Source organism: Oncorhynchus kisutch, linkage group LG16, assembly GCF_002021735.2.
Source record: "Oncorhynchus kisutch isolate 150728-3 linkage group LG16, Okis_V2, whole genome shotgun sequence".
NCBI lineage: Eukaryota > Metazoa > Chordata > Actinopteri > Salmoniformes > Salmonidae > Oncorhynchus > Oncorhynchus kisutch.
In genome coordinates this window covers 28,319,374-28,343,288 of record NC_034189.2, presented here as the reverse complement: position 1 = coordinate 28,343,288, position 23,915 = coordinate 28,319,374, and the positions used below count along the sequence as shown (strand labels likewise).

At 44.3% G+C, this 23,915-nt stretch overlaps 1 protein-coding gene across 5 annotated transcripts in view; it reads left to right on the top strand.

The window, feature by feature from the left end:
- nrxn2b (neurexin 2b) overlaps positions 1 to 23,915 on the top strand; it is a 1,016,923-nt gene that overhangs the window by 98,080 nt on the left and 894,928 nt on the right. For all 5 annotated transcript variants that reach the window (XM_031792165.1, XM_031792164.1, XM_031792163.1 and 2 more), the window contains exon 2: positions 4,000 to 5,410. In XM_031792165.1, the coding sequence (XP_031648025.1) occupies positions 4,708 to 5,410 (703 nt within the window). In that variant the 5' untranslated portion in view covers positions 4,000 to 4,707. The remainder of the gene's footprint in view (positions 1 to 3,999; positions 5,411 to 23,915) is intronic.

Here is a 23,915-nt window from a genome sequence, read left to right as displayed (position 1 = left end):
CGCTGCTGATACTCTCTGTTTATCTTATATGCATAGTCACTTTAACTGTACATTCATGTACATACTACCTCAATTGACCAGACCAAGCAGTGCTCCCGCACATTGGCTAACCAGGCTATCTGCACTGTGTCCCACCACCCACCAACCCCTCTTTTTACTCTACTGCTACTCTCTGTTCATCATATATGCATAGTCACTTTAACCATACCCACATGTACATACTACCTCAATAAGCCTGACTAACAGGTGTCTGTATACAGCCTTGCTACTCTTATTTTCAAATGTCTTTTTACAGTTTTTTTTTTTTTCTTTACTTACCTACACACACACACACACACACTTTTTTTTCTCCGTACTATTGGTTAGAGCCTGTAAGTAAGCATTTCACTGTTGTATTCGGCGCACGTGACAAATAAACTTTGATTTGATTTGAATCTCATTGGTGCATTATCGCTGATGCGACCACACTCGGGTTTCCCTTCTTGAACCGGCTTCGCTTTGTATACGTTTTTGTTTTCTTGTGTATGTGTGTGTGTCTCAAGTGAGATGGCACATGCGGTATAGTATCCTTACAAACAACAACCATAACCACTGCCATAAGTGAAACAACAACAACGAGCACAGAACACTATTCTGCCAACACCCTGACCCTCTTCAGCGAGAGACAGCTTTGATATCATTGGGATAAAAAAAGATTCTGAAGGGTTTTTGGGAAGAGCCTGGAGGAGTTTAACACTGCTGGAACCCCATGAAACACTACTGTCTGCTTCCAAACCCTGGACCGGGTGAAAAAGAAAAGGCAGAAAGCAACCCTAGCTCTGTCGAGGCTTTCGATGCAATGATGTGAAAGTAATGGGGTCAGAGTTCGCTTCACGAGTTGCCAAGGCATCGTTCGGCTGAGGAAAAGGGGTCAGGGGTACAGGGACGTGCGGTGATTGCCGTAGCCTCTTGTTCTGTTTCAGCTTGCTTCAGGCTAGACGGTTTGGCTCGGAGAGCCAGAAAAGCATGGCGTGTGAGAAAGTATCAACCCACGGTTCTCGAGGTATAGGAAAAGCCAAATGGATGTCCTGCTGGCAGTCAGAAAAGTGTTTTGGAGAAAACGCAAAACATCAGGCCTCATTTAGTCTCGTAGATTGAAAAACAGACCCACTGCGGTATAAGGATGTCTCCCCAAAAAATATTTCCACTCTCTGTATATCTCTCAAACACACACACGCGCGCGCGCGCACACACACACACACACACACACACATACATACACACACACACTCCCTTTGGGCTTTAGTGTTTCTCCTGAGGCTTGTTATCTCTGTGTCCTTGGGATTTGAGACTATCACCAGGCAGTCTGTGCAGAGCTCCTAATAACCACCCAACACAAGGCATAAGAGAGAGTACACTTTTATCCATACAAAACAGAAAGCCCCTACCAAAACAATACAGCACAATCTGGAGATGTTCCCTCTTTACATCACACCATACAGAGATTCCCAGACAGTAAAAAAAACAACTTAATGAATAAATGCAAAGAGGAGGGAATATTCCAATTCTAGTTACCCATCGGGGAAACACAGTATACATAACACTTCATTAAAATAAATAATCCCCACTGTCAATTATATAAACACACAATTCTTTTCATTGTGGTTGCTATTGCAGCCAACTAATCACAATGGTTTGTAATGTCAGCTGTTTAAAGTATACAGTGTGTCCTAGTGAAGTGATTTTGTTAAGGTCATATTTGGCCCATTTGAATATCTTAAATATAGATGTGCATTTTCAGAGATGCATCTTCCTCCTTCCGAGGAGGCCCTCTGCCGTGTCTCTCTCCCTTGGCATCGGTTCTTATTAGAAGTCACAGTTCCATAATCTGCACTGGAACTGTCCATATATCAATAATGCTTTGATCTATGAATGTTATTATACAGGGCTTAATTTATGGGGAAGTGTGTGAGAGCAGACAATCTTATGCAAACACGCAGCTAGCATTGGCTCCCATCCGTAAGTAACTAAAATAAATCAGCTATCTCTCTCGCTCTCTCCCTCGCTCTTTCTCTCTCTCACTCGCTTTCGCTCTTCTTCTCTCTCCTCAAGGCATGACACGCTGGTGCGTGTGAACATTACTTCGAGAAATATCGCCCTTTTCTCCCTCTCTCTCTTTCATATGCTCTCTCTCTCTCTCGGTTTCTGTTTTGCTCTCTGTCACTGTCATTCTACAGTATCTCTTTCTATCTCTGTTCCCCCCTCTCTCTCTCTCTCTCTCTCTCTCTCTCGCTCAGGGAGAGTGTCATCATTAGTTGTCACTCTGAAGTCAGGCAGTCAAGCATGGCCTGAGTGAGTGTGATCAGGGACAAGGAGGGGTTTAATTGTCAACTGTCTGCGATGGAAATTAAATATCTCTTGAGAAATAATAGGAACGGATTAGGCCAGGGCCAAGGGTCAAGAGTGGCTATCCTGGCAGCCATTGACTCCATGCCGAAGCACCCTGCTGAAGAGCAAACTTAGTGTGTGTGTGTGTGTGTGCGCAGTTAGGTGGAGACCATGAAGCCTACATAAACACGGTTGGTTTTCTACAGCACGTGCATTCATGCAATGGCCATTTATTGATCGCTTTATTGCTCACTGGTTTTGAAAGTCAAGTTATGGATTTAGAGTAAGCGTTCTATTCCATGGCTCTTTATGCACTGTGTTTAGGAGCAATTGTATTTGGCAGTTACGGATGGAGCGAGGCGTTTTGAGCGGCTGTTGACATACACCCGCTAGGCTATTAGTAAATCATACACATGAATGTTGAACTTCATACCCGACATATTCACATTTTTCACTAGTCCAAGACTTCCAACGGAGAAATCACCAGTAGGGAATTGCATGTATAGGACATTCATTTGAGTAGTCGATGTCTCTGAGGAAACTTGATTTGTATATTTCCTCTACAAAGCAGATGCTCAAATGGACGATTGTGATGCTTATTTTTCATAAACTTTTACTACTATACTGAACAAAAATATAAACGCAACATGCAATCATTTCAACGATTTTACTGAGTTAAAGTTCATATAAGGAAATCAGTCAATTGAAATTCATTAGGCCCTGATCTATGGATTTCACATGACTGGGCAGGGGCACAGCCATGGGTGGGGCTGGGAGGGCATAGGCCCACCCACTTGGGAGCCAAGCCCACCCACTGGGAAGCCAGGCCCAGCCAATCCATAATGAGTTTTTCCCCAGAAAAAGGAAATATTCCTTCCCTTCATCAGCTGTTCGCACGGTTGGTCTCAGATGATCCCGCAGGTGAAGAAGCCATATGTGAGGTTCTGGGCATGCGTGGTTACACGCAGTTGTGAGGCCAGGTGGACGTACTGCCAAATTCTCTGAAATTATGTTGGAGGTGGTTTATGGTAGAGAAATTAATATTCCATTTTCTGGCAACAGCTCTGGTGGATATTCTTGCAGTCAGCATGACGATTGCACACTCCCTCAACTTGAGACATCTGTGGCATTGTGTAGTGTGACAAAGGTGGACCTGTATAATGATAATGCTGTTTAATCAGCTTACTGATATGCCACACCTTTCAGGTGGGTGGATTATATTGGCAAGGGATAACAATTAGGGCTGTAAACAAATTTGTGCACAACATTTTAGAAAAATAAGCTTTTTGTGGGATCTTTTATTTCAGCTTATGAATACATGGGACCAACATTTTACATGTTGGGTTTATATTGTCTTCAGTTATACATATGCTGCTACTACTACCACTACTACTACTACTACTACTACTACTACTACTACTAACAACAACAATAAACCGATATGCATGTGCGTCAGACTGTATTGGAACCAGGGTCTCCTGTGTGCCACAAGACTAGGCATTCTAATGCAAATCTTGAGGTCTCGTGCAAGGTTACTAATCACGTGAGTGTGGTTCACGGAATCACCTCAGTTAAACAAAGCACCAGGTTTACATGTGGTCTAATAAAATGTCTTTGTCTGTGTTCTTCCAGATCCATGACTGTGGGGACAATGATGGGACCCAGGCCAGCCTAAGCTGTGGTGGACCAGCCAGAGGCTTCAGGAGAGGAAGGGGTTAATGCCATTGGAGTCATGAACATACCCTGCTGTCCATGTAACACCAGACAGCTCTGACACACTCCTCCTCAGTGCTCTCCCCTTTTCCCCCCTTTCCCAAAAACAAAATCTCTGAACACGTACAGACTGACAGTATCTCTTGCCACAAAATTGACTTAATTTTCCTAAAAAGTTATATCTGGATTCCAAGGACTGGGATTTCTATTTGGAATAAGGAGTTTAGTTGAGGGACGGAACGTTGTGTGTAAAATTATCGGAATTCCCCCTGCCAGTCCACCGTCCTCGTTTTTTCCTGTGAGTCCCAGAGGCACCAACCAATGGAGAGACGGAGAAGAGAGACCGGATAAAACAGCAGAGAAATAGAGCAAATCCAGAGAGAACTGCTGAATCGGCAGGGTAGGAATCTGGAATTGGGTCCTGTGAGGGTTTTGCTTCTCCCACACTTTTCCCAGCCTAGAGAACTCTCCTTAGCGAGTACCAGACATAACAACCATTATTTACACTGAAAAAACAAACAAAAAACGACAACGACAGCTGCAACTACGCTAGGCCGAGCTACGTCCCTGTGTGGAGGATTTGAACCAATAGGAAGACAATCGGGATTTAGGATTGGGATCACAACCATGACGAGGGGGTTGAGGTTTCCTGCGTGGCCCCTGGCGTTCCTCAGTCTGCTGGTGACGACCCGGGCGCTGGAGTTCGGCGGGGCCCCCGGCCAGTGGGCCCGCTACGGGCGTTGGGAGGCAGGCTCAGTGGGCGAGCTGAGCTTCAGTCTGAAGACCAATATAAGCAAGGCCCTGGTGCTCTACCTGGACGACGGCGGCAACTGCGACTTCATGGAGCTGCTGATCGCCGGCGGGCGCCTCCAGCTGCGCTTCGCCATCCACTGCGCTGAACCCGCCACCTTACACATGGAAACCCGGGTCAACGACGACCGCTGGCACATGGTGCTCCTCACACGCAACTTCCGCGAGACCCTGCTCATGGTGGACGGCGAGACCAAGGTGGCGGAGGTCAAGTCCAAGCGGAAGGAGATGGCGGTGGTCAGTGACCTGTTTGTGGGTGGCATCCCGCCCGACGTGCGCCTCTCAGCCCTTACATCCAGCACGGTGAAGTACGAGCCCCCATTCCTGGGCCTGATCTCCAACCTGAAGGTGGGTGAGATGCCCCCTACCCTGCTCAACAGCCAGGGCATCCAGAGTGACCTGGAGTATCTGTGCACCAAGCAGAACCCCTGCTTCAACGGAGGCTTCTGCTCCATCCAGTATGGCGAGGTGCACTGTGACTGCACACACACCCGCTACAAGGGAAAGTACTGCAAGGAAGGTGAGACCATGACCTGGCTGACTAGCTAATACCAGTTGTTTCGAATGCTCCTTTTTAGCATGGCTCCAGCAACTGTGGTGAATGCATAACCGGGACATCTCAGTCCATGTTGGTTTGGCTCGGCTCAGTACTAGGAAAAAACCCTTAGCATAATATTTATTTTATTTATTTTTTATTTCACCTTTATTTAACCAGGTAGGCTAGATGAGAACAAGTTCTCATTTGCAACTGCGACCTGGCCAAGATAAAGCATAGCAGTGTGAGCATACAACAAAGAGTTACACATGGAGTAAACAATTAACAAGTCAATAACACAGTAGAAAACAAAGGGGGGGTCTATATACAATGTGTGCAAAAGGCATGAGGAGGTAGGCAAATAATTACAATTTTGCAGATTAACACTGGAGTGATAAAAGATCAGATGGTCATGTACAGGTAGAGATATTGGTGTGCAGAAGAGCAGAAAAGTAAATAAATAATATGGGGATGAGGTAGGTGAAAAGGGTGGGCTATTTACCAATAGACTATGTACAGCTGCAGCGATCGGTTAGCTGCTCAGATAGCTGATGTTTGAAGTTGGTGAGGGAGATAAAAGTCTCCAACTTCAGCGATTTTTGCAATTCGTTCCAGTCACAGGCAGCAGAGTACTGGAACGAAAGGCGGCCAAATGAGGTGTTGGCTTTAGGGATGATCAGTGAGATACACCTGCTGGAGCGCGTGCTACGGATGGGTGTTGCCATCGTGACCAGTGAGCTGAGATAAGGCGGAGCTTTACCTAGCATAGACTTGTAGATGACCTGGAGCCAGTGGGTCTGGCGACGAATATGTAGCGAGGGCCAGCCGACTAGAGCATACAAGTCGCAGTGGTGGGTGGTATAAGGTATATAGGTAAGAGGCAAGCTTGCTAACATAGTGTACTGTCATCCTCTTCTTCAAAGCAGTGCAAAGCAAGCAAGCCCCCAGTGCTAATGTGTATGTATTATTCTAATGTAGACTTACCTTTGACCTTTGGAAGGAACCCATACTACACTCGTAGAAAAAAGGATTCCAAAGTTTTTGAAGGCTTTCTCCATAGGAGAACCCTCTGTGGAAAGGGTTCTAAATGAAATCCAAAAAGGTTCTATCTGGAACCAAAAAGGTTTATTCAAAGGGTTCTCATTTACATTTTAGTCATTTAGCAGACACTCTTATACAGTTAGGTGGGACAACCACATAAAACAGGCATAGAAAGTACATTTTACCAGTAGAGTGAGAGATAGAAGGGGGAGGGGTCAATGCAGGTGCTGGTTTGGTTTTATAAAAATTTAATTGGGGGGTGGGGGTCGAGGTGAGGAGGATTATTTAAGAAACTGATTGAAAAGGTAGAATTTCAGATGTTTTCGGAAGATGGGCAGGGACTCTGCTGTCCTAGCTTCAGGGGGAAGCAGATTCCACCATTGGGGTGCCAGGAGAGAGAAGAGCTTGGACTGGGCTGAGCGTGAGCTGCCCTCCCTTAGGGGGGGGGAAGGCAAAGAGCAAAGTTCCCTCAAATTGTTTTCATTACTGAGCAAATATCAGGTCTGCTGAGCGCAAATTCTATGAAACTTCCAGCACGTGTTTATCATAAACACTGAGACTGGACCCGCTTTAAGTTAGTTTTAACAGTGGTCAAGTAGGCTACTCTGACTACTACCGTCAAAAGCAATGGAGAAAATGCATCCCATAACAGTGTAGCCTACATTTCATTAGACTTTTGAAAAAAGCATGCAGGGGTTGACATTAACCTGTTTATCCACTGAAGGAGGTGACTGAAAATGTTGTTTGATGCAAGAAACCACTTTCAAAATAAAATGCATCATTATTCCCATACCATTATTACAGAGAATCAGACAAATTATGCTACCCTCTGCCTATTGGCTACTTAGGTTATTGAAGCCTGTCTCAAAATACAACACTGCCCCTTTAAGACAAAAAAATTACTCTCTTTACCAGACTTGCCTTCCAAAGATGTCTAGAAATGCACATGTTTTGTGCTTTTCTAGGAAACAATCACTCCCCCGTTGCTGACTACAAATGATTAACAACGGTCCTAATAACTCAATAACTAGCAAAGGATATGAACACATGTACAAATGTGCACGTCTCTACATTTAGCTCTCGCTTTGAACTCTAAACAAGTTAATAAACAGATCACTGACCATTTCGAATCCCACTGTACCTTCTCCGCTGTGCAATCTGGTTTCCGAGCTGGTCACGGGTGCACCACAGCCACGCTCAAGGTACTAAAAGATATCATAACCGCCATCGATAAAAGAGAGTACTGTGCAGCTGTATTCATCGACCTGGCCAAGGCTTTCAACTCTGTCAATCACCACATCATTATCGGCAGACTCAATAGTCTTGGTTTCTCAAATAACTGCCTCGCCTGGTTCACCAACTACTTCTCAGACAGAGTCCAGTGTGTCAAATCGGAGGGCCTGTTGTCCGGACCTCTGGAAGTCTCTATGGGGGTACCACATGATTCTCGGGCCGACTCTTTTCTCTTAATATATCAATGATGTCGCTCTTGCTGCGGGTGATTCCCTGATCCACCTCTACGCAGACGACACCATTCTGTATACATCTGGCCCTTTCGATACTGTATTAACTAACCTCCAAACGAGCTTCGATGCCATACAACACTGCTTCCGTGGCCTCCAACTGCTCTTAAACGCAAGTAAAACCAAATGCATGCTTTTCAACTGCACCCGCCCGTCCGACTAGAATCACTACCCTGGACGGTTCTGACCTAGAATATGTGGACAACTACAAATACATAGGTGTCTGGCTAGACTATAAACTCTCCTTCCAGACTTATATTAAACATCTCCAACAAAATCAAATCTAGAATCGGCTTTCTATTTCGCAACAAAGCCTCCTTCACTCACGTCGCCAAACTTACCCTAGTAAAATTGCTTATCCTACCAAATCCTCGACTTTGGCGATGGCATCTACAAAATAGCTTCCAATACTCTACTCAGACTGCATCCAGTTTGCTATCACGGTGCCATCCGTTTTGTTAACAAAGCCCCTTATACCACCCACCAGTGCGACCTGTATGCTCTAGTCGGCTGGCCCTCACTACATATTCGTCGCCATTCCCACTCGCTCCAGGTCATCTATAAGTCTATGCTAGGTAAGGCTCCACCTTATCTCAGCTCACTGGTCACGATAACAAAACCTACCATTAGCACGCGCTCCAGCAGGTATATCTCACTGGTCATCCTCAAAGCCAACACCTCCTTTGGTTCTCTGCTGGAGTTCTCTGCTGCCAGTGACTGGAATGAATTGCAAAAATCGCTGAAGCTGGAGACTTATATTTCCCTCACTAACTTTAAACATCATCTGAGCAGCTAACCGATGGCTGCAGCTGTACATAGCCCATCTGTAAATAGCCCACCCAATCTACCTGCCTCATCCCCATATGGTTTTTATGTACTTTTCAGCTCTTTTGCACACCAGTATCTCTACTTGCACATCATCATCTGCTCATTTATCACTCCAGTGTTAATCTGCTAAATTGTAATTACTTCGCTACTATGGCCTATTTATTGCCTACCTCCTCATGGCATTTGCACTCACTGTACATTGTGTCGCATTGCTTTGCTTTATCTTGGCCAGGTCGCAGTTGTAAATGAGAACTTGTTCTCAACTAGCTTACCTGGTTAAATAAAGGTGAAATAAACATTTATAAAATTTAAAAAACAAGCGCGGCCGCTCATGCTGTAAACACAGTCCAGTTCAAAGTGAATTGCACAGATCCATATATGGAGATGGTGTATTTGCATATAGACCTGGTGTAGCTCTGATTGGTCATGGCGCACTGGTCTGTGGAGAGTCCAGGCCTGAGTCATACATGTCAATGCAATAGAATCTTAATCTGATGCGTTCTGCCTACAACAAAATCACTTGCATAGTTAGTTTTGCCTACTAAGTCTTATATAGTTTGTTTTGGTATGTTGCATTAAATATTGCGGGTTGATTCGATCACAATTCCCACAGTAAAGGGAAACGTTGATAGCATTAACTAACGGGGAAAACTCTGAACTTCACTCTACTTTCTAATCTCGTGCTTTTCTGCCCACACTGATATAACGCGCGACAGTCCCAGGGGAGCTCCGCCCCAGTGCACAGCTTTGAAGGAACATTGGCCAAGAGACCTGAGGTAGCAGAACAGAGTTCTCGGGTTGGGGTGTAGGGTTTGAACATGAATGCTTGTAGTGGATGCAAGCTTCGACTGTAAGCCAGTGGAGTGAGTGGAGGAGCGGGGTGACATGAGAGAACTTGGGAAGGTTGAGAACCAGGTGTGCTGCAGTGTTCTGGATAAGTTGCAGGGGTTTGATGGCACAAGCGCGGAGCCCAGCTAGCAGTGTGTTGCAGTAGTCCAGAAGGGAGAGGACAAGTACCTGGATTAGGACCTGTACCGCTTGCTGTCTAAGGTATTGTCATAGTCAGATGTTGTAGAGCATGAACCTGCAGGAGCGAGTCACTGCTTTGATGTTTGCAGAGAACGACAGGGTGTTGTCCAGGGTCACGACAAGGTGTTGTCCAGGGTCACGACAAGGTTCTTTGCGCTCTGGGAGGGCGACACTGTGGAGTTGTCAACCGTGACGGAGAGGTCTTTGAGCGGGCAGGCCTTCCCCGGGAGGAAGAGCAGAGCCGTCTTGTTGAGCTTGAGGTGGTGGGCCGCCATTCACGTTGAGATATCTGCCAGGCATGCAGAGATGCGTGTAGCCACCTGGGTGTCAGAAGGGGGGAAAGAGAAAAGTAGTTGAGTGTCATCTGCATAGCAATGATAGGAGAGACCATGTGTGGATATGACGGAGCCAAGTGACTTGGTGTACAGAGAGAAGAGGATGGGGCCTAGAACCGAGCCCTGGGGGACACCAATAGCGAGAGTACATACACAGATCCTCTCCACGTCACCTGGTAGGGGCGACCTTTGCTCACAGCCGAAGAATCCTTTTAGGTTCTATACACTGTAGCACCTTTCTAAGAGTGGAAGCTAGTGACTCACACTTTGAGAGCAGGCCTGTGTGTGATGTCTATATTGTGGGAGAATGTATTGTGGAATATAGGCCATTCTTCTCTTGGCACAGACAGAGATGAGGGTGATAAATGAACAGAAACAGATGGAATGGAGATTCTCATCCTTTTGTTCTCTGGAGAAGGAGGTCGGGGAAACATGGTGCAGGTGCACGATACAGGCTGTTGCAGCTATTTCTCTGTCAAAGTTCCCATCGTTTAACTGATAAAGGAGACAGGGTTGTTTTGTAGCATTTGATTTAGAAATTTTACTGGGGAAAAAAAATGTTTGGTATATTTTTGGGGCAATTTATGCTTTATTTGATAGAGGAGAGATGGTGGGAAAGAGTTTTTGCTGAAATAGCAGTGGGACAGATTTGAACCCATGCTGCAGCGGTCTATGTGTTCCAGGGGCAGCGGTTTAGACTGTGAGACCACTGTAGGCCACAAGATCAGAAATGTTTTGGATGTTGGTGTTGTAATGTATGGCCTATATTTGCGATTAGTAAAGCTATGCATGTTAACATGGCGGGATGTAAGAAGCAAAAGTAAATGTTTACACGTAGCCCCCTTTTCCCTCTCTCGCTTACCCTGTCTCTCCATCGCTTCTTTCTCTCCTCCATCCCCCAAATGTAATTTCTCCCCCTCTGTTGCTCTCTGCACTCACCACCATTTGCTTTTGGAATCTGTTCCTCTCCTGTCAGCTTATGTCAAACTCTGTTGACTGTAAATCTCTGCCGCTCCTATCTCTGACACATCTCATCACCTGATTTATCTGTGTTTTCCCTCTCCTCTCCTCTGTTTCTCTTCTCTGTTATTTCTCTCTCTCTCTGTTCATCCTACAGCGATTCCTCTACCCACCTGGTATCTCTTCTCTCTCTTCAAGCTATCTCTGCTCTCCATCTCTCTCACCCCCACCCCTTCCGCCGTTCTCTCTCACTCATTCTCTCACTCCCACCACTTATCTTTTTCTCACCTTTACCCGCGGTCAGCATTTCCAGATCCCCCCCATTCCCCTATCTCGCTCTCTGTCTCACTATCTCTCTCCCTCTGTCCGCCGCTCCCTTGCGCTCCCTTGCACCACTTATCTACCTCTCCCTTCACCCTGTCTGTATCTCCGCCTCTTTCTTTCTCGCTCTGTTTCTCATTCTGTATGCATCCGTCTGTGTTGTTGGCATTTGTACAGAAAGCTAACTGCTATAATCAATGGGGCACAGAACACCTCCAATGTACAATATGATGAAATGCCCTGTAATTTGGGAGATCAGGTAAACTGTAGCCAGTCAGGGTGCATGTGTTAACCAGATTTTTTTGGGTTATACGTTTATCAGAGATGAGCTTCACCAGAGATGATGCATTGGATGTTTCAAGTAATGAGGATGTGGCAACTGCATCAAAAATACATCTAGTCTGTGCGGCCGCTGAAGTTGTCATTTTTTGGAGATCTGAAGTAGGGCTACATGAAAGTCAGCATTTAGGCTGTCATTAATATTATAGTAGTAGTCCAGCAAATCAAAGTCATCAAAATGTGCAGGTTTTCACTCTCCGATCACAATGTGTTTGATGAACTGTTAGTGTGTGTGTGGAATTGACCAACCTCATAAGCACACACACACAAAGACCCACTTTTTCATCTCTTGCTAGAGGAGGGTTCTGTCTTTGCTGTTTGCCAGGACCTCGAGAATTCCAAATGCAACCACTGCTGGTCTGGTCTGGGCACTGGTCCGACAGTCCCCGCTCCCTCTCTTCCCCCTTAACCTCTATCAGATTTTCTATTTCTCCATCCCTTTCATTTCAACCTTTCTCTCTCTCTCCCTCTCTCTCTCTGCTCTGTGTTAGATTGCTTGTGTGTGGTTGCTGAGAGCAGATACAGCCTGGCTCTTGGCTAAATTGAGAGCAGAATACCAATGTGATGCCACTGTGACTGCAGGAAACATTTGTCCTTTTGAAATAGAGTGAGGAAAAAGAGATGGGGTAGAGACGGAGATAGAGGAAGGGAGGGATAAATATGAGAGAGAGAGATATTCATTGGGTCTGTGTTCATTTATTTCAGAGCTGTTCTTTGGTTTGAGCAATGTAAATTGGGTCATTATTCCTTAGCGCCGGGGCAGTTGTGTATTTATTCCTTTTATCTAACACGCTGGTGAAAATGTAAAGGTCTCTCTTTCCCTCTTTTTAGTTGGTTTAAGACATCTAATGGCTTTCCTAACCAAGGCAATTTCTGGCTGTGTTAGCTCGGCTGTGAAAATAAGCCATGTCAATGAACTGCTTCCAGAGTTTGTTTTATTTTTATTTTTATTTATTTAACCTTTATTTACTATTGGGTACTGAAGGGAATTTAACAGAAATACAGAAGGAAACGTGTCAACACACTTGTATCTTCCCAGAGGTTCATATGTTCACATTTCAACAGATGGAAAACGCAGTAAAAAGGTAAAAAGAGATGACGTTGATTGATTTTGTGTTGTGCTATATTTTTCTCCAGTCAGCTAATGATCAAGAATATGTGTCGGACAACAAAAAAAAACGAATCGACCTATAACAAAAGTTCACGTTTCAGAAAGTTTATTGAGCGGGAGAATGGAGAAAAGGGGATGGTTGGCTCTGCTGCCATCATCAACAGTCCCATTGGTACCTTAGAACTGTGCTATTATTTCCCTCTTCCTGCCTGTCAGTGCATCTTACTTGAGCTCCAGGTCTGGAAGCCGCCGAGCTTTGATGTAGTTGTCAGAAGATACCAGAGAGAATGTGGGCTGACACAAAGAAATGGCTTTCAAGTCGGAGAGAAGGAATGGAACGAAGAAGGAAAAGCATTTTGATACTCATAAAACCATATAGTACTCTTACATGTAATACGATCTGTTTCTAGCGCGTACGCACGTTCATTGGTCTTCCTGGTAACCAATGATTTTCCGGCGTTTCGAGCATCGGGGAGGTTCTAATTTAAAAGGGGCTGCGTGTCACCTGTGCGGGCTGTTGTTTTTATAATTGATGATGACCCTGGCCTTTCTCCAGTATCGCCCCCATCGGCAGCGCCAGCTCTTTGGAGTCCCCACTCTCACTACGGTTATTAGAGGTTAAATGAGCTATGGCAAAATGGCCGCCCCGATATTAATACCTTCCCTCCATTTCCCATAACTGACCTAGAGAAAGAAAGAAGCGTACTATGTATAGGCCCTTAGCTATAGTGGAGGGAGAGCCTGCTAGATATTGTAATATGTATATTGAACCCCCCCCCCCCCCCTCACAAATCTGCCATTTGTTTCCTCAATCAATGATAATGTGGAATATAGTATCTGTTTAAGACGCAGGATCCATAGACGGTCAGGCCGGTTGTGTCACATTTCAAGGTTTGTTCGCTCGATAATCAAAGGGTGTTGCTGTAATTGCAAAATATGAAATCCTGTTTGTTGTCTGCTGAAGTGAAACAGATTATGGCCTTGCATTAAGTGCCTGTGCGTTGTCAGAGTAGGGGAAAGGAAGTGTCTGGGGGATTATTGTGCAATTTCCATAGATGTCATTAGCATTATGTTTATAGATTCATGGTCAAATGCAAATTGGCAGGAGATGAGCTATATTTACCATTTTATTAGTCAAAAGGAAATACTGTGAGTTGAGAAGTTTTTGTGCAAACAATATTGGAGGATATACAAAAAAAAGGGAGAGTGGGATAAATTGAGACATTTCTTTTAACATTCCGCATCACTACGTCAAAGGGAAATATAGTGTTCTTTCCAACAAAGATATAGTGCATACATATTCTTCAGGATGTCGTGTATCACTGGGAATAATCAGAATTCATCTAAACATAACAGGTTTTTGAAAACGTAGCTTGCCCAAAAGAATATGGGGTAAATTGAGATCAGGGATGGGGTAGAGTAAGAGTGGGTTGTGGTGTCCTGTGACCGTGGGCGAGGGTGCTGATAGGTCAAAGTTTCATTCATTTGAATGGGGTCTGGTATATTGTAAATCTTAAATGTATGCCTACATTCGGATCTACTCTAGATCTCTCTCTGTTCAGTAGAACCTCAGTTGCCTGATGACTCAAACTGAATTATTCCGCTGCTCTATCATTCGGTACATACCTCAGTCTGAGACTGCCATCCTTCAAGTTATTTGTGGTGACTTCAAAATGAGGGGTGTTTGTACAAAGAAAAGTCAACAGCGATTGGATCATCTCTAACCAATCAGATTATCAGCCGGTGACACATTTTTTTTAAAGAATTACGCTTTGGCCTAGCACATCAGTGTCTGGGGCCAATCAGAAGGTCTAGAATGATTTTCAATTCTAGAACTCATCGGGGAGGTGCTCCGGTTCAGACTCACTTCAGAGAAGAAACTAACGTCCGTGGGCGTTGGTGTAGCGTTTGGCCAGAGCAAGAGTCTGAGTAACCAGTCAACCTTGCTGCTGCATCGAATGGACTTCTTCTCTTCTCTCCAGAACCTCAAGGGGGCTTTAGATCACTGCTTGTTTTACGTCTGTACACACAGGGCTTGATGAGTGCATTTTCATTGTTACAATCTTGAGTTCATATATGCATGGAACATTGTACAAATACTATGCATATTATGCGTAACACTGACTAAATGTAACCATCGTTTGTATGGAGTATGGTGGCCATAGGCTCAACATACCCCAAGGCAAACATTTAGGTATAGGACCTCATATACTTTCTCATATACTTTCTACTTTGGTTTAGATCCAAGCATCACGAAACTTATAACATCATAAATTAATTTGATTTTGTGAAAAATAGCTTTTTGGACCTATCTTGCTTATCACTTTTTCCATGTAGTGTCTTCCTCCACAGACTCCATTAAATTATATCCTCTTCCTAAGTATTTGGACACACAATTCATTGTGTCTATGGTTTCCTAGAAACAAGGGTTGGCTCAACTCTTACAACTTACCACACTCATCCCTAGACTAGAGCAATGTGTAGTTTCTAACTATAGTCCAAATTGCCCCATATCTTCAAAGAAAACATCAATGACATCTTAAACAACAGGAGGACAATTCAATTTCCACTTGACTAAAACATCCTCACAGTAAATGACACACCAAGCCAAAAAAATGTAGTCCAAATCGCAGTAAATTCCAATATCCAGCCCATTCTCCAGCTGTATAGCTCTAACACAATCCAGAGGAGGCAGGTTGAGACAGCAGGCGGGAGGCCCTACTCCAGTTGGCAAGCTTTGTAGTAGGGAATCAAAAACAGCATCTTCGCTTGTTAACACTCAATTCGGTCTCACCACTTTCAACATACGGCAGGACTTGGGTCCCTGAGGAGCCCTGGAGGTAACAGCCACGGCCCATGCGCATCGGGAAGGCAAACCCCTTTTACCATGCTGCCACAACCTGGAGTTAGCGGTATAGCAGCCACGCAGCATGCAGGCAGAAGAAACCATTCATGCTTGTTACAAAAAACACTGCTTCTGTTAGTCTTCGGGAGTCTGTTTTTGAAGTGATTTTGAAGAGATACGGATTTATTTGAATGGCTAGTTGTACACATATTGATGCACAGTATATTAAGCTGCATTTTAGGAGTGCAAAGGGCACACTAACCCTACAGTAGCTGTGACCACCCACAACTTTCAACTACTTATGAAAATGGGCCTGTACTCATATTTACCCTCTACTGTACTTGAAACGCAGCACTGAAAGTGCAAAATAGCGCCTAATAATCCAGAATTCAAATGAATATCTCTGCTGTTGTTCCAAATTTGGCCCAGGTGGCGAGGGGATAGGAGGCGAGGGGGTCTCCATGGAAACATGGCGAGGGACAGAGGTAAAAAAAAAAAAAAAACGAGGACGTTGAGACTCATACATCACTGTAATAATTGCGCTTTACCCCCACCAGCAAAGGCAGGAAGCCCTCGTCGAATGATTGATGAACTCCCAATTAACTTGTCCTGTATACATAAATAAATGTGTCGCTAATGAGCAGGGATTCAGACCTCTATCCTGCATAGCAGCCAGACAGGAGCTAGATGCTCCCTAATAACCTTATCACCATTGTCAGCCATCTCCTTCCTTGTCTTTTGTCTCTGACGGGAACGAGGCTCTGGCTAAAATGAGAATCCCACTGTCCGATTTCCCCAGAGCCAGTTAGATAATGTCTAATGAAGTCCTATATCTGACCTTCCATTCCGCCCACTCTCAGATGGTGAAGTCTCTTTTGGCTCTGTCTGGTTGCTGGGATCTGGGATGCGTTACATAACGGTGTATTTACTACAGTAGGAATAGGATGTTGGTTGGGCGGGTGCAGTTGTGTTGACTGCTTGGAGCTCTGGGCTCTGTTTTGTAAATTAGCATGCAGCGGTGGCGGTTATCTCTTAGCGTCGTCATCGTCTCATAGACTTCAGGGGGATTATCCTCCCCCCGTTCTCCTCTACAATCCCACAATCCCCAGATCTCTGTTCATGTGTGGTTATAGCCAGGGGAGCCCCGCCACGACAAGAGCCCACACCGAAAGGTGCCGCTTGTGACCCGCTGTTTAATTAAAAGGATGAGCGATGCTCCTCTGCCACCCGCGACCTTCTTCCCCACAGAGGGGTGCCGCTGAGCTGGCTTTGCCCTGCCGAAGCTCACCCTTGGGCAGGAAAGAAATCGCACACATCCAGGGAGTCTGTGGGGAGAGTGGAGCGGATCAGGCCGGATATCCTGCTCATTCCAGAGGAAAGGAGTATGCGACTAGATGGAGAGGATGAACAACCCTGCAATGCTGTTCTCTGCACTTTTTTCCCCTCTCCGTATCTATATTTTTTTCCTTTCTCTCTCCATCTTCATCTCCTCTTCTCTCCCTCCACAGCTCATGCATTTTTTCCTCTCCCCTGGACAGAGAGATGGAGACCGACTCCTCTCCTGCTTGGCCCCCTGATAGATTCCCAACGTCCTCAAACAGACGGGAATGTGAAAGCCCTGTTCTGTGGAGGTGCAATGCTTTGATCAAGGCCTGCGCGGTTGATTCTCTATACGCTTTATCTCTTTTTCTGTAGCCTCTTGTTCTTCACTCTGTGTGATTGCTGTCTCTGCTGATTCTCTCTCTCTCTCCGCCAATCCCAGCCTCGTAACATTCCCAAAGCGTATCCCGTGAAAACGTCTCCAGATGAGAGACTGGCTTAATTCTCCTAATCCCCTAATTCCCCTCCTCTTATTCGCACCGTCTGAATACATTTATGCAGGTATCTTCTCCTTTTTTTCCCGACACACAAAGCATTAATAGATTCAAACGCAAGGTTAAGTTGCCCAACTCGAAAGCGGCATCTTCATGCGCACTTAGGTGTATGTTTTTGACTCGTAAGTCTTTCTCGCGCTTGTCTGACAAAGGCAGCGTTCAGGCAACCGAAGCGCAAGTGTTGATGTAATGTTTCCAACCAGCTGCCTTGCTCCTCTCCCAGATGAGCTGTTACCTCCCTTTATTTTACGTCCAGAGCCAGAATGGCTGTGCACAAGCAATTAAAGCAGCCCTCTTTCCCCACTGTCAGTCTGCGACTGGGGGGGGGGGGGGGGGGGGGGGGGGGGGATGAGGCGCTGCAATAAGTCCGCCTCGCACGTCCCCGTCACACGTGTCACTTCCCATTCATCCCCATTATGGGTCAGGACGTGACAAGACACAAAATGGAGTCTTTCAAGTAAGCCTTTTTTTCTTCCAAAGACTGAGTTGGGTTAGTTTCATGTCTCATCATGTCAGTACTGATTTATAATTATCTGCTGCGAGAGACATTATTTCTTCACCTATTCATAGGGGAATTTGTAAATTCTCACTAAGATGTGATCTAAGCTTAAAATGGAGTAGAACTGTCGAAACAATATTACTCAAGTGTATACTGTACTTATCGATCTTAAACATAAACCTCAGCTTTAAACTTAAACCTTTAAACTTAAACCTCGGCTTATGCATAATAGATATGGGGGATATTACAACCACTTCACGGAGTGACCTGCATTTTAACATACTCTTAGCGATGTTATATTCATTTTTTTTTGATGGAGACAGCAAATATCGATCTGTGTTCTTCAAACGACACCTCAACATGGTCTCTCAGTACCGAACGGCAGTTGTGTTCAGTGGCGGGTGATTTTATATCCATGGATTTCTGTGCTTCCACCGAAAGCACTAACTTAATTAGTCTTGATTTTTTACAGTGACAGTCTCCCAACTCTTTGTGAGGACTGTTAATTAACTGACTCAAAGCCCCCCCCTAAGGACGGAGGCCTGGAGAATAGCTGGATGATATTATCAGAGACAGAGGGAAATTCCATGATAACGGAATTGAGCTGAGACTCCGATTTTTCACATAAAAATGTATGACAAGCAAAAACCATTGATTTCAAAATGGAACAAACCATACAATCCTATGCACAATGACTACTTTTAGCAATTTACACAGAACATTTGACAAAAACACATTTAGTGGAATAACTGTGCAGATGCTAAATTTGGTTAACAGAATTTCAAATAAATCTCCCTCAGATTATGTGACCGCATTTTCCAAAACTCTGTTAAATATCTGCTCTGAATTAAGATTAAAAGATGGCTGCAGAAAAAATGGGGTGTCAGCTATGACATGACCCCTTGATTTAGAAACATATTTTAGAGTTATGCAACTACATTGAGTGAAGTGGATTTACACTCTCTAACAGAATTGCGGTAAAAATGTTTTATCATGGGTCCATTCTCTTCATGGTGATGTATCCTAAATATGTATACAAAGGTACAAATATGCCAAATTAGCTTTTTAGGAGTATTATTATACTACAGTACTAAACTAAGCAAAAAAAAGAAGCGTCCTCTCACTGTCAACTGCGCTTATTTTCAGCAAACTTAACATGTGTACATATTTGAATGAACATAACAAGATTCATATACTGAACAAGTTCCACAGACATGTGACTAACAGAAATGGAATAATGTCCCTGGGGGTCAAAATCAAAAGTAACAGTCAGTATCTGGTGTGGCCACCAGCTGCATTAAGTACTGCAGTGCATCTCCTCCTCATAGACTGTTTTCACACTCGCTTTGACCACCAGGCTACAGAAAGAGAAAGAAAACAGTTATGAGCTGAACGTAACCGTATACCAGTGGAAGGGAGAACTAGCAGGTGACCCAACGGTAGTTTGTGACTACTATAATCTCCTATAGGAGCCAATTCAATTTCAGTAATGGGGTTACTGATTGTTCAGAAATTCTGTCATCAATTTGATAACAGAATTTTGAGTTTTAATCACTTAACAATTCATAAACCAAATTGATATAAGTAAAAACTAACTAATTGGTAGGTAACCTTTACTTGTTACTATTGTGAACTTTTATGAGGGAGAGAAATATCTTTAAAGATACTGTTTTGTGGGTTTTTGGTAAGTCACAGAGCAATGCTTCTTAAACTTACACAAAGAAAAAATGATTCATGCAAAACTAAATATGTGTTGATATTAGCTTGTAGTGGTCTTCAACATGATTGTGTTTTGATGAATTTCTAATATCTTTCATGACTTTTTCTAGTAGATGCTTTTCTAAGATCCATGTTCCATCTGTTTGACCAGATATCAAATCCTTTGCTAATTACTAATATTTAAGATATAAAATGGGTGAAGCGTGTATTTAAAAAAGAAAATGTATAGTTTCTTAGCTTTCATTTGACACTCAATTTGATGTGTTCCTATGAACTTCACATGTTGGTGTTTTTATAGGTCCTTTTACATGGAAATGACCAGGAGTGAAACGTGTTCACTACTTCTATATCTGGCCCAGCTCAGACTTGTTAGATTGTTATTGCCTTGGTGGGAAAGTCACCGTGGAGAGAACTTCCCACTCGTTGTCCTCTGGGAAAATATAATAACACTGATAGAAACAGGTGCTGCTTGAATTTCTCAGATTGAAATGTAATTTCAATAAATAGATATTCTAGTTCTTTATTGTACAACATTTCATTTGTATCATGTTAATCATATAGTCTGTGTACTATGTAGGGTCAGTATAGGCCTACCACTGTCTGTCTCTGTAGTACACTGTGTTTCAGTTGTGGAAGAGACACTGCCTTACACTCCCTCATGTTAACAGCAACATGTTATTTCACTTGAGCAACTTCAGTCTCAATCACACTGAGTTTATCGAGTCCCCGCACCGTGACTCTTTGGGGAGTCAACTTTAGCTTTGCTTTTTGCTCCGTTTGTTTCCTTGACTCCGGGGGTGTTAGTCTCTCTCTATTTGACGCTGCTTCTGGAGAGGGAGACTCTTATAAGAGATGTTGGGGAGCCATCCTGTACTGTTAGTCTCTGTCCACCAGACGCCAATGTCTCACCTCAGGGGCCTCGCTAGGCCCTATTGCGGCATGCCATTTGTTTGACTGATAACGCATCGGTGACCCCCGCGGCTTTCTCCCGGACAACATCTTTGTGCAGAAAGAGACCTGTTCAGAAGAGGAGGATGGAGAGGGAGTGGGGACAGGAAACGGTGGATGAGAGGGAGGGTGGAGGCATCGGAGCGTGGGAGAGTGATGTGATACTACCTCACCGAGGAGCTTAAAGACAGTGTCTCGACATCCCTCCCTCCCTTCATCCCTCCCGCCGTCCTTCAAACACCTGTGGGCTGTGCTTCAAAAAAGCATTGTAATCTTCTCTTCCCATCCTACCACCCCAGGGCCAAACTATCTAAAACATCTGGTACAATATCGATGTATGGCGAGGAAGTTTGCGAGACTCCCCATGGTGTTCCATAACCCCCTGCTGATAGCACAGTGTGTAACAGAGAAGCCAATGTCTGTATGTACAGGTGCTAGCCCATGATTATAATCAGCCATTTATACAGGGACGCCTTAACTCTCGACTTGGGTCCTTTTAAAAAAACGAGCCCTCTGAGTCCCCTTGAAGGAAACAGTAGGGCCTCTGAGGGCAGAGGAGGCATTATTTAGCGATCTCTGGGGGATTTAACCAGTGTTCTGTTAGTTCCATTTTTGTCATTTAACATATGCTCTTATCCAGAGCAATTAGGGTTAAGTGCCTTGCTCAAGGGCACATCAACAGATTCCCCCCCCCCACCTAATCGGCTCGGGGATTCAAACCAGTAACCTTTCAGTTACTGGCCCAACGTTCTTAACCGCTAGGATACCTGCCACCGTGTTCTTTATTATAGTTCTTTATTTATTTACGAAACAGACGGGACCACCTATGGTGTTTAATATAGCAGGCTGTGACACCCAATTACATGGAAATTAGGCTTGATTTCTGATGTATCTGCTGTTCTGGTGTCCCCTACGTTACTAGCTCTTTCCGCCAGCGGCTCATCAGAACTCCTCACCATGGTGCTGGAGACAGACAGACTTGAAATATTTGATGACGTAAGGAATTCGAGCGTCGTCTTATTTTCCACCATCGGAAATTTGACTCAGGCAAAAACGAGGCTTATCGCAAACCCGCGGTAGCCTACTCTGACATGGTCCGCTCTATATTTCTTCCTGAAGGCTTCCAATTTGCGGGGGAAGTAAAAGAGGGGATTTCACAAAAATGTCGTCTTGATTCCTTCCTCTCGTCGGTGGTTAAGCTGAGATTGAACTCTTCGTGTTCTCTGCATGTGAGAAACCAGCCTATTAGCTTTGTAGACCGCCCACACCGGCTTCCATGTTAAAACACACATTCCCTTAGTAAGACATGCCACTGTGTACACACAAACAAGATGGCTGCCTTGATTGAGCCAGTGGGTCTGAAAAGGAGAGTGAAGGAGTCAGTCAAGATTCTTCATTGGAGCTGATGCTGTCACGGGGAGAGGCACATCGATCTTTGCGTCCACAGTCTTCGAGGGAGAAGTGACTGGAGGGAAAGCCAGGGAAGGGCTGATGGAGTCTGGAAGAGAGAGAGAGCGAGGGCGAGAGAGAGAGAGGGATGGCATTGGAAAGAGAGGGATGAGGGGTAGAGGGAGGTAGACTACTGACAAAGAAGACTAATTTAGGTTGATTGGGCGGTCGGTCGCTGCGCACCATAATCGCCTCTTGGGGGGGCGGCAGGATCTCTGAATACCTCGACAATAGGCCTCGTCCTCTGATGAATTGCCCAGGCGATATTTGTCAGGAAAAATGAAACAGCTTGAGGGAGCATGCTGGGAATGCAGAGGGGCAGCGCATATCGTCAATCAGAACACACATGTAGGAGGAAGTGCCAGCCAAACCGGTCTCCTTTGTAGCGAGTCCTTAAGCGAGAGGGGAGGGGTGGAGGGATTTCCACTGGCCCTCCCCATGCATCAGTTTAGCGACAGATGGAGGGGATTATTTAGAAGGAGAGAACAAGGAATAGGTGAGAGGAGAGGATTCTCTCCGATGTGACTGGCTATCTTCCTCCTCTCCCTCGATCTCTTTCCCTTCGACAGCCTTCATTGATGTTGCAGAGCACAAGCTGTGGCCTTCACAAAGATGATTCCAGCAGCGCCGTAAATACCAGAATAAACAATAGCTTTGTACCATCCGTGATGCATAAACAATACCCAGATTATACCAAATGAAGGAATAATTATGCCTCTCTTGATATCCCGTCTCTCCATTTTTGAGTAGTCATCAAAATACATACACCCCCTTCATTATCCTCGCCATCTTTCTGGGCGAAACGCCTTTATCGCTGAATTTCCATAATCACACAAACAGTTGACTCACATCCTTCAGTGTTGCACGCTGCAGATTGAGAGGTAAATATTTATTCAACATCTTCTCATTATAGGGCCTCTGTGTCTATCAGTAAGCTAAGGCAGGACAGGCAGTAATTACAAATGTGATTGGGAGTGGGACAAGATGGGATGATACTAATGATGGCAGAGGCTCTATCTTCCCACATGATAAAATACTATAGTGTACTATGGTTAAATACTATAGTATTCATTGTAGCGTTTTCAAAACATTACGGTAGTATTTACTGTATTGTTGCAGACATGAAGAGATGTAGATATGCATATTCTTAGTACCATTTGAAAGGAAACACTTTGAAGTTTATGGAAATGTGAAAGGAATGTAGTAGAATATAACACAATAGATCTGGTAAAAGATAATACAAAGAAAAAAATGACCGTTCTTTTGTATTTTTTCTGCACCATCTTTTAAATGCAAGAGAGGCCATAATGTATTATTCCAGCCTAGGTACAATTTAGATTTTGGCCACTAGATGGCAGCAGTGTATGTGTAAAGTTTTAGACTGATCCAATGAACTATTGTATTTCTTTCAACATTTTGTGTCAAGACTGCCCAAATATGCCTAATTTGTTAATTAATAAATATTCATGTTCAAAGTTGTGCACTCTCCTCAAACAATAGAATTGTATTATTTCACTGTAGTAGCTGCTGTAAATTGGACAGTGCAGTTAGATTAACAAGAATGTAAGCTTTCTGCCAAAATCAGATATGTCTATGTCCTGGGAAATGTTCTTGTCACTTACAACCTCATGCTAATCGCATTAGAATACGTTAGCTCAACCGTCCCGTG